At 32.6% G+C, this 12,137-nt stretch overlaps 1 protein-coding gene across 1 annotated transcript in view; it reads left to right on the top strand.

The window, feature by feature from the left end:
• The window catches only part of Cln7 (CLN7/MFS domain-containing 8), a 108,116-nt gene extending 96,467 nt beyond the window's left edge, over positions 1-11,649 (top strand). The window contains exon 13 of the mRNA XM_089108294.1: positions 11,407-11,649. Coding sequence (XP_088964420.1) covers positions 11,407-11,619 — 213 coding nt within the window. The 3' untranslated portion in view covers positions 11,620-11,649. The remainder of the gene's footprint in view (positions 1-11,406) is intronic.
• The last annotated feature ends 488 nt before the right edge of the window (positions 11,650-12,137 follow it).

The following is a 12,137-nucleotide window of genomic DNA, read 5'->3' as shown; positions in this document are numbered from 1 at the left end:
CTTTTTGGGCCCCCTCCCCCCATTTTTTGATACTTTTTTTAATTTTTTATTAGACTTCTTGTTTTTAACATTTTTTCAACTTTTTTTTAGATGTCTTAGAATGACATAAAACATACTTAAAACAGAAAAAATGCAAATTTAATATTGCCCGAATTCAAAATGAGAATGGTATAGATATTTTAGTCGTGACTTTTACTATTAGAAAAATAACGTTTGTAGGATCACTTTTTTCTTTTTTTGACTGATTTTTTGGACTTATGAATTATTCAAATTTTTTTACGTATCTTATAATGACATGAAATATGCGTGCGGCTCTACCAATCGTACTCTATGCTTGCTCATAGACACGACGTGACTTTCCCACGGGTACTCTATGGCGGGCTATCGACACTACCTAGTTTATTGCATGTATTAAATCAAAGTTTATTGCAGTAAGTTTTACGCAGTGGAAGTATAAAGACATAAACTCATATCTTTAAAAAGTGAAGATGAAGCATTTTAAGAAAGTGTGTCCACATAATAGTGTTATTGTAGCATTGAATGCTAACAAGGAGAAGTATTTGAACTATGAAACAAGTACAAGTGGCAGCACTATCGGAAATGTATGCATGCATTGTCATGACAGTGAGGAATTACACTTTCTTTGGAGTACCAAAAAAATTCAACTCTTATGATTGTGGGTATGCGAGATTGAGATCTCCGGAGATTATTACACTCAAAAAGAATGCCAGCATAAAAATAATAGTTGATGAAGAGGGTCATCTTCTTGCTAGTGCTTGTGGTAACATGTTATCCAGTGTTAAACCCTTTCATCAGCTTTCGGGTATTAGTATTCAACGGAATGTCAAAAGAAGATAGGCGTACTCTTCTACTAATGAAAAGGGCATTGGTAGAAAATATCACTAAGAAATATAAAGATAAATCGATGAAGAACAAAGTGCTAGCAAACGTTATTACCATTGATAAAACAGTCATTGATCCAAATAATAGCAAAGATGTAATGTATATTGAACTTGTGGATAACCCTCCAGTAAAATTGTGCTCACATGATAGTGTTATTGTAGCATTGAACGTGACAATGAGAAGTGTTTGAATTATGAAACAAGGATAACTGGTAGCATTATCGGAAACATATGCGTAAGTTGTCATGACAATGAGTATTTGGATTTCTTTGGAGTACCCAAGAATTTCCATTATACAAATTCTGGATATGCGAAAGTATCATTTCCAGAGATGATTGCACTCAAAGAAAATGCCAACATAAAAATAATTGATGAAGAGGGGTATCTTCTTGCTAATGTTTATGGTAAAACGCTACCTATCGATACATCCTATCGTCATCTTTTAGGTATTAGCATTCGAACGAAATCAAAGGGGAAAAGAAAGGCCTACTCTTTTACTAATATCATAAACGATATCTTGTCTATGTGCCGGAACTGTTACCTGTGTAAAAATAATGTTGTAATAGACAGTGAAATTGCCGGAAAAATAGAAAGGGCATTGGTAGAAAGTATCACTAAGGAATATAAAGATGAATCGATGAGAAACAAAGTGCAACCAAACTTTACTACCATCATTGATCAAACAGTCAATGAACCAAATAATAGCAAAGATGAAACACATATTGAATCTGTTGGTGACACACCAGTAAAAATTGTGTATGACTCAAAATGGGATAATGATTGCTCTACTGCTTACGATCTAAGAAAAGAGAGTAGCTACAATATCAAGAGAGAACATGGTGAACTATTTTATAGAACAGATTCAAAATGTCCAAAGGTCTTCATTGATGTTAATAATGTATAATAATATTTTTTGTGTATTAAAATTCTACATGACCTTATTTCATTATAAATATGTTATGCATTACATTGTTATCTGTTCATTATTTTTAGAGTATGGTAGCATATCAAACGTTTAGAATGGCGATTAAAACATCGCAGATGAAAGAAAAGAAATTTGCGTACATTATATGTCGAACAAATAGGTTAACATGGCGAAAATCTAAGTATCAGAATGAATCAATTCTTTATCAACACCTTTTGTCGGATAGGTTAGGATGAAATTGATAGAATCTAAGTATCAAAGCGAACAGATTACTTTATCAACATCCTTTGCCGGATCTGTTGGTTAACATTATCAAAACCTAAGTTACAGAGTGATAATATTCTGTATCAACATCTATTGTCAGATACATGGGATAACATTGGCAAAATCTAAGTATCAGAGTGAATAATTGTTTTCTATCAACATCTTTGTCAAATACATCGGAATAAAATATGACTAAATCTAAGTATCAGATTAAATAAATTCTTTATCAACATCCTTTTTCGGATATGTTGGATAACATTGTCAAAACTATGTATTAGAGTGAATAAATTCTTTATCAACGTCCTTCATCTGATACATAGATAAAATACACAAAATCTAAGTTTCAGAGTGAATAAATTCTTTATCATCTTCTTTTATCACATATACTTGGTAAAATTGAGACAATTTAAGTATCACAGTGAATAAATTCTGTATCAATGTCTTTTGAAGGACACGTTTGATAACACTAACCAAATATAACTATCAGAGTGAATAAATTCTTTATCAACTTATTTCGTTGGATACACCAAATAACATTCACGAAATTTAAGTATCAGAGTGAATAAATTCTTTATCAACTTCTTTCGTCGGATACATCAGATAAAATTCACGAAGTCTAAGTATCAGAGTGAATAAATTCTTTATTATCGTACTTTGTCAGATATGTCTCATGAAATTGAGAAAATCTAAGCATCAGAGTGAATAAATTCTTTATCAATGTCTTTTGACAGATACTTTTGATAACACGGATACAATTTAAGAATCAGAGTGAACAAATTCTTTATCGATATCATTTGTCGGATACATCGGATAACATTGACAAATCTATGTATTTGATAGAATAAATTCTTTATCAACATTTTTTGTCGGATACATCAGATAACGTTCACGGAATCTAAGTATCAGAGTGAATAAATTCTTTATCAACTTATTTCGTCGGATACATCAGATAACATTCACGAAATCTTAGTATCAGAGTGAACAAATTCTTTATTAACATTCTTTATCGATATCATTTGTCGAATACGTCGGATAACATTGACAAATCTATGTATTAGAATGTTTAATTTCTTTATCAACATCTTTTGTCGGATAGATCGGGATAAAATTGATAAAATCCAAGTATCAGAGTGAATAGATTCTTTATCAAGATCCTTTGCCGGAAATGTAAGTTAAACTTATCAAGACCTACTGTCAGAGTGATTAAATTGTGTATCAACATCTATTGTCAGATATATGGGATAACATTGACAAAATATAAGTATCAGCGTGAATAAATTTTTTATATCAGCCTCTTTGTCGGATAAATCAGATAAAATTGACAAAATTTAAGTATCAGATTTAATAAATTCTTTATCAACATCTTTCAGGGGTAACTCGGGATGAAATTGATAAAATCTAAGTATCAGAGCGAATAGATTCTTTATCAACATCCTTTGCCGGTAATGTCACTTAAAATTATCAAAACCTAAGTATCAGAGTGAATAAATTCTTTATCAACATCTTTTGTCAGATACATTGGATAAAATTGATAAAATCTAAGTATCAGATTGAATAAACTCTCTATCAACATCCTTTCTCGGATACATTGGATAACATTAACAAAATCTAAGTATTAGAGTGAATAATTTTTATCATCATCTTATTTGTCAAATACGTCGGATAAAATTAATAAAATATAAGCATCAGATTGAATAAATTCTTTTTCGACATCCTTGGTTGGATACGTTGGATAAAATTGACTAAATCTAAGTATCAGAGTGATTAAATTCTTTATCAGCATCTATTGACGGACACATAGGATAACATTGAGAAAATCTATGTATTAAAATGAATAAATGCTGTATCAACATCTTTTGTAAGATATGTCGGATAAAATTGACATACTCTAAGTGTCACAGCAAATAAATTCCTCATCATCACTGTAAGCCGGATACATCGGTTATCGGGATAAAATTGACAAAATCTAAGCATCGGATTGAATAAATTCTTTATCAGCGTCTTATGTCGGATATGTTGGATAACATTGTCAAAATCAAAGTGTCAGAGTGAATAAATTCTTTATCAACTTCTTTTGTTGGATACCTCGGATAACATTAAAAAAATCTAAGTATCAGAGCGAATAAATCCATTATCATCATTATTTGCCAGGTACGATAAAATTGAAAAAAATCCAACGTTAGGATGGAATAAGTTCTTTATTAATATCTTTTGAACCCCACGTTTAATAAAATTGACAAAATCTAATCATCAGATGAAACAAGTTATTTAACACAATTTTTTTATCGACATCATTTGTCGCATACGTTGGATAACACTGACAAAATATATGTATTAGATTGAATAAATTCCTTATCAACATCATTTGTCAGATACATCAGATAAAATTGACAAAATCTAAGTATCAGAGTGAAGAAATTCTTGATCAACATCCTATACTGCATATGTAGGATAACATTATAAAAATCTAAGTATCAGAGTGATTAAATTCAATATCAACATCCTCTGTCGGATACATAGGATAACATTGACAAACTCTAAGTGTCGGAGTGAAGAAATTCATTATCAACATCCTTTTCTGAATACGTCGGATAACATTATCAAAATCTAAATATCAGAGTGATTAAATTCTATATCAACATCGTTTTCTCGGATACATAGGATAAAATTGACAAAATCTAAGTGTCAGAGGGAATAAATTTTATTTTTATCAATATCTTTTGTCAGATACATCGGATAAAATTGACAAAATCTAAGTATCAGAGTGAATTGATTCATTGTCAACGTCTTTATCGGATGCATCAGATAACATTCATAACATCTAAGTTTTATTAATTTTGACTTGTGTTTGATTTTTGCATCGTTGCGTTGAATTTAGGTTAGACTGGTTATAGATGGTGGCACACCCGCTCACACAAACAGTCATGGTGAGAGAGATATGCAAAAAGTAAGGTTGATTTAGGTTCACTTAGAGTGGCGCACCACTCTATAGAGTGACTCTAAGTGACATAGTCACTTAGAATGACTATGTTTTAATAGACTTTATAAACGTTTGATATGCTAGCATACTCTAAAAAATGAACTCATAACAATGTAATGCATAATATATTTTTAATGAAATAATGTCATGTAAAATATTAATACAAAAAATATGTTATTATACATCATTAATATCATAATACAGATTACTAGTAAAGTTTGCCGGCACTTTGTTTCGATTCATCTTTATATTCCTTAGTGATATTTTCTACCAATGCTCTTTTTATTTTTCCGGCAATATCACTGTCTGTTACAACATTATTTTGACACAGATAACAGTTCCAGCACATAGACAATATATGGTTTATGATATTAGTAGAAGAGTAGGCCTTTCTTTTCCCCTTCGCTTCTATTTGAATGCTAATACTTGAGAGGTGACCATGAATCTATCAATAGGTAACTTGTTACCATAACCATTAGCAACAAGATGGCTCTCACCATCAACTATTGTTTTTATGTTGGCATTCTCTTTGAGTGCAATCATCTCTGGAAATGATACTTTCGCATATCCAGAATTTGTATAATGGAAAATCTTGGGTACTCTAAAGAAATCTAAATACTCACTGTCATGACAAAGCACGCGTACGTTTCCGATAGTGCTACCACTTGTACTTGTTTCATAGTTCAAATACTTCTCCTTGTCAGCATTCAATGCTACAATAACACTATCGTGTAAACACATTTTTACTGGGGGTTATCCACAAGTTCAATATGCATTTCATCTTTGCTATTATTTGGTTCATTGACTGTTTTATCAATGGTAATAACGTTTGCTAGCACTTTGTTCTTCATCGATTTATCGTTATATTCCTTTGTTATATTTTTTAACAGTTCCGGCACGTAGACAAGATATGGTTTATGATATTAGTAGAAGAGTACGCCTGTCTTCTTTTGACTTTCCGTTGAATGCTAATCCCCGAAAGCTGACGATAGGGTTTAACACTGGGTAACATGTTACCACAAGCACTAGCAAGAAGATGCCCTTCTTCATCAACTATTATTTTTATATTGGCATTCTCTTTGAATGCAATCATCTCCGGAGATCACAATCTCGCATATCCACCATCATAAGAGTTGAATTTTTTTGGTACTCCAAAGAAATTTAATTCCTCACTGTCATGAGAATGCATGCATACGTTTCCGATAGTGCTACCACTTGTACTTGTTTCATAGTTCAAATACTTCTCTTTGTCAGCATTCAATGCTACATTAACACTATCATGTGAACGTACTTTCTTAAAATGCTTTATCTTCACTTTTTCAAAGATATGAGCTATGTGTTTATCCTTCCACTGCGTAAAAATTACTGATTTAATACATGCAATAAAGTAGGTAGTGTTGATAAACTGCCATAGAGTACCAGTGAGAAAGCCAAGTCGTGTCTATGAGCAAGCATAGAGAACGATTGGTAGAGCCGCATGCATATTTCATGTCATTTTAAGATACGTAAAAAAAGTTGAATAATTTCTAAGTCCAAAAAACCAGTAAAAAAATTGCTACTGCACACATTATTTTTCTAATAGTAAAAGTCACGACTAAAATATCTATATTATTCTCATTTAGTGTCGATAAACTGCCATAAGAGTATCAGTGAGAAAGCCAAGTCGTGTCTCTGAGCAAGCATAGAGTACGATTGTTAGAGCTGCATGCATATTTTATGTTATTTTAAGATACGTAAAAAAAGTTGAATAATTTCTAAGTCCAAAAAAATCAGTAAAAAAAATTGCTACTGCACACATTATTTTTCTAATAGTAAAAGTCACGACTAAAATATCTATATTATTCTCATTTTGAATTCGGAAAATATTAAATTTGGATTTTTTATGTTTTAAGTATTTTTTATGTCATTCTAAGGCATGAAAAAAAAATTTGGAAAAAATGTTAAAAAAACTAAAAAAATAAAAAAATATTCAAAAAAAGTATAAAAAATGGGGGGGAGGTGGCCCAAAAAGTTGGAGGGAGGGGACCCCTTGGAGGTTGGGGGTAGTGGGCCCTTGGAGGTTTTGGTCCTTGGTGGTTAGGGTCGTTAGTGGTGGTGGTCCTCGATGGTTCAAACCTATAATCATAACATTAGTTGATTTCTATGGATTTTTAAGGATTGTTCTGAATTTATCTATTAAAATTCTTTTCTTGGCATCTACATCTTTATTAGTTTCAACTTTTTAGTATACTAAAATAGTAAATAGTATACTAGTTTCAACTTTAGTAACACTTCTCAAATGGTACTTGTGTATTATACAGAACACAGTCGAGGAGTAAAGCTAGGTCAAGGCATAAGGTCATCTTGGTACCTATGACTCTATTAGTTTCAACTTTTTAGCATATACCAATGCTAAACCATATTTTAATTTGGCAACACTGTTCAAACGGTAGTTATGTATTATACAGAACACAGCCAAGTTAAGTCTCATGATCATCTTGTCAACAGTATTTGTTTCCGTAGATTGGAACCAATGATGTTATTCCGAATTTATATCAAATTGCGTAAGAGTTAGCCCCCCCTTCGGGCTTACCTTAACTCGTAAGTACTTTAACCCTTTTTTACCACTTTCATAAAATCCAATTAAAAATATCAGTGAGCTCTGTTTCATCCCTATTATTATATCACCTATTAAGCTCATTCATAGTAGAGTTATTCGAATGGAGTACCTTTTTCACAAATTGAGTTAGTTTTACGCAAATAATAAAATTTTTTGATATCCAATACCGTATGCACTCATTAAACATTCCGTTGAATGCTACTAGCCGAAAGCTTGGCTGTTAACCAGCTAGGCTGTTAACCTCAAAAACCCGTCTGGCATGTATTGAATCCGATTGCTGTAGCTATGATAATCAAGTTACGTATATGGATTACCGTCCGTATTCGTTCTCTCTGATTGGTTCAGAAAATGGGGGTTGCCTCAGAAACCTGTCTGGTAAGGCATGTAGCGGCTTTAGCACTAGATACCTGCCCATGGTAAGGCATGTACCGTTGAAACTGCACACATATACATGCCTAAGGCTTGTAGAGTTCAAATCTTATAATGGCTCACTACTAACATTTGCCTTATTTTCAAAAAAAGGGGAAAACATCCCCTAAAAGTGATAGAATCTTAGTGAAAATCAAACCCTCATATTCAGCGTATCAGAAAACCCTACTATAGAGGTGTCATCCTCCTATCTTCGAAAATGTGGAATTGTGTATTTTTTGCCAGAAGAAGGATCACGGATGCGTGTTTATTAGAACTCTGCTGTATTAGAACTTTCAGTCTGTACTACCTTGGTCCTCTTTAAGGCACACTCTTAGTTTGGTACCACAAAATGGTGGAAAAGCCACTTTCCCTTGGCCAAATTTTTTTAGTCACTAGAAAAGAGCAGTTTACCTTTTAATTATCGTCTAAATGAGCCCTCTTTCGATATTCCAGGACCATTGGTTTGATATGATTACTTCTGAAAAAAACACATATAAACATATTCCCGTTATCTTTTTCTTGGATAAAAAAATTATCAAAATTCTGTTGTTTTATAGATAGAAGCTTGAAGCCTTTGCAGTTGGATTTTCTAATTTTCTGAATCTAGTGGTGGGATTTTGATTAAGATTCCTTTGCTTTTTGGGGTTTTTAACCCTTTTTAAATAATCAAGCATACTTTCTGAGGTTCATAGCTTTTGATAAAGAATTTTAAACCTAATAAAAAAATATTTGGAAAATCTAATGTATTGATTTTTATCAAAATTCCTTTTTTTAGAGTTTTAGTTACTACTTGCCCGAGTGGCTCCTTATTAAAAATTCGGTACCATCAACTGTTTGATAATAGACCGATAAATGCAAACTTTTTATGATTTTATTTTTACCTGGTTTTGGATTGATATCCTAGGACACTTAACTTCAAATATGTCCCAGAGTTAACTTGTAATTTGGTTTATTCAACGAGAGTTCATAAACGAATCGAAAAGGTATGTGACAATATGCATCTACCTTGATAAAATGCATTTTCACGTCGTGTTTCCATAATTTTAATAAGGGAAAAAACTTTTACCCCTTCCTTAGGGTTTTTTATGCAAATTTCATATATATTTTTTTTCTGCCATTTGTCTTTGTCAGCATTCTTTTTATGCGTATCTTGGTTCAATATGAAATCACACAGAAGATTAAATTGCATTTGTTTCTTATTTATATCTGGTTCATTCTACGGGAATTTGTAAATGCAACAAAAAGAAACGTGAAACAACAAGGCGACTCTTACCAATCAAAGACATTTTTTTCATACGTTGCCAACTTTTCACACCTCTAAATCTTAGGAAACAAGTTTAATCGTTTAAACCTTTCGCACCTTTCAATAATCCAGACAACTGTAAAAAAGCACTATAATCAAGCAAAACAAAAGGGAGAAATCTAGGTAAAAATGCAGACAACTGAGAAAAAAATTGTATTCTGGTAAAGCAAAACAAGGGGAAAATAAGGGTGAAAAACACAGGGAACTAAAAAAATATTTCCTAATAAAGCAAACAAGGCAGAAAGAAAAATAAAAATTAAGCGAATTGAAAAAATTTCTTGAAGCAAAGTGAAAAAAAGGTGAAAAAATATAAACGAGATTTGAAAACGTAAGTTATAATCTAGTTGATGCTGATGGAAGCATTGTCAACAGTCATTTTTGTCATGGTTTCTATGTGTATACGTCTGGATACGTCTATGTGTGTATCGTCTGGAAGTTTGCGTATGTGTATACGTCTGGATATGTCTGTGTGTCTATCGTCTGGAAATGTGTGTATGTGTATACGTCTGATACGTCCATGTGTATATCGTCTGGAAATGTGTGTATGTGTATACGTCTGATACGTCTATGTGCATATCGTCTGGAAATGTCTGTATGTGTATACGTCTGATACGTCTATGTGAATATCGTCTGAAAATGTGTGTATGTGTATACGTCTGATACGTTTATGTGTATATCGTTTGTAAATGTGTGTTTATTATGTAGGATTTATTAAAGGTGGTTTGAATGGCTTTGTCGAGGCGTTTTTAAGTATTCATTTACTTTAAAACGGATCCAACAAGCATAAACATTGAATAAAGCACTGGACGAAGGAGTAAATAATATCATAGATGGGTGAACCATACCCAAAGGAAAAAAGTGAAAAAGAAAACTTCGATAAAACTATGTGTCAGTGGATTGAAGATCACATGTAACGTATCTTTTTGCTATATATTTCATTGCTCAGTTTTTATGCTGATTAATGAAAAAAACATTTTCATATTACATTCTGCTCTGTCAGTTTATTTATATAAACATTCTCTATCCCACTGGCAACACTGTCTAGGCCAAGTGGCGGTTTTGGTCTTTCTTGTGCTCGGGGAAAAATCTTGAGTAGCGCCTCACCCCTGTCTTCCCAAAATTTGAAGGCCCAATTTTGACAAAATTTCCCATTTATTTATATCTGACTTTTCTTACTTTAGCCTATGAAAAATTATTAGTTATCTCGTCCCCATCGATTGTTTCTAATTCTTTGGGTTCTATGCACATTAACACTAAATCGATTAGTCGCTCCTGGCCCATAGTCGATCTGAGGCTGTCTTAAAAAAAGGACAAAATCGAAGGGCTGCTCCTGCAGCAAAATGAATCGCTCAGATGTCAAATTAATTGACGGTGTAAAACAAATTTTCTAGCTAAGGTGCAATGATCAGTCATTGCTAATTTTGATTATAGAAAATAGATAGCTGATTTTACTCTAAGCTACATGTCTGGATTCTAATTATTCTGGATTCTAATTAAGAAAATATGATTTATTCTACAGTGTCACATCTTGCTTAATAATTTTCATGAATGTTTTATTCCTTTTCAGCATGTATCACATCTTAGGGCTATAATGAAAGAAAGGTTGAGGTGGCTAGGGCATATTGTGCGGATGAAGAATGACAGATTGCCGAGGATTGTTCTTTTCGGCCAACCGTCTAGGGCTAAACGGAAATCAGGTCGACCTCGTATGGGGTGGGAGGACGTTATAAAGAAAGATTTAAAGGAAATAGAAACTTCATGGGAAGGTGTAAAAAGGGAGGCTTTGAATAGATTGGGACGGAGGAGGAGTCATGCGTAGCTGTGTTGGCCTCATTTGGCTTGGTGCTTAGGTGAGTTGTTAGTAGTAGTAGTATCACATCTTACTGAATAATTCTTATGAATGTTTTATTCTTTTTCAGCATGTATCACATATTGTTTAATAATTTTTATGAATGTTTTATTCTTTTTCAGCATGTATCACATTTTACTTATAATTCTTATGAATGTTTTATTCTTTTTCAGCATGTATGGATGGGATTTTTATCGGCCAGTGGAGCCTTTTCTCGTGTTTTGGGCCCGATTCTTGTCTCTTATCTTTACACATACGGAGGATCGCAGTGGACTTTTGGAGTATTAACAGGGCTGATGGTCGTCAACTTAGCGATATTACTCATCTTGTATAAAAAACTGCAACCAAAGAGTTATATAGTTGGTGAAAAAAATGTAAAAGCATAACTTTTTTCAAAATATAACGAATTTTTTTTTCTTGTCCTGACATTTGAAAGTAGTTAGGTAGCTGTGTTGAAGAATTGACGTCGTAAAATTAGATTTAATAACAAAAATAAAAATCAATTTACAACCATTAAAAATAATAAAATGTTTTCGTCATACGTATACCACTGCTAAAGATTCTTGTTGTTGTTGTTGTTATTGTTTGGGATTTAACACGTTCGACCAATAGGTCACGTGCGTTCGTATAATTCAATTATTCTGTGCCTTAAGTAATTAAACTAAAAAAAACAAGTTTTTCAACTTGTTAAAACGAACAGAAATTATCACGTATACAAAGGGGGTTGCTCCCTCCTCAACACCTCGCTCTTTGCGCTACAGTTTTTGGTACTTTTTAAACAGCGTCTTTTTGTTCTAATTAAACAGCCCTTGTGTTTCAGGAGTCATTATTAAATAATTGGGACAAAATTCAAACTTTAGCATAAACAGTGAGCTGTTGAGGAGGGGGCAACCCCCTTTATATA

Source organism: Artemia sp. Qi Xiang Cuo, chromosome 2 (genome assembly GCF_049724085.1).
Source record: "Artemia sp. Qi Xiang Cuo chromosome 2, ASM4972408v1, whole genome shotgun sequence".
NCBI classification, from domain to species: domain Eukaryota; kingdom Metazoa; phylum Arthropoda; class Branchiopoda; order Anostraca; family Artemiidae; genus Artemia; species Artemia sp. Qi Xiang Cuo.
Note: the sequence above shows the minus strand (reverse complement) of the source record. Positions and strands in the feature narration are given on the sequence as shown.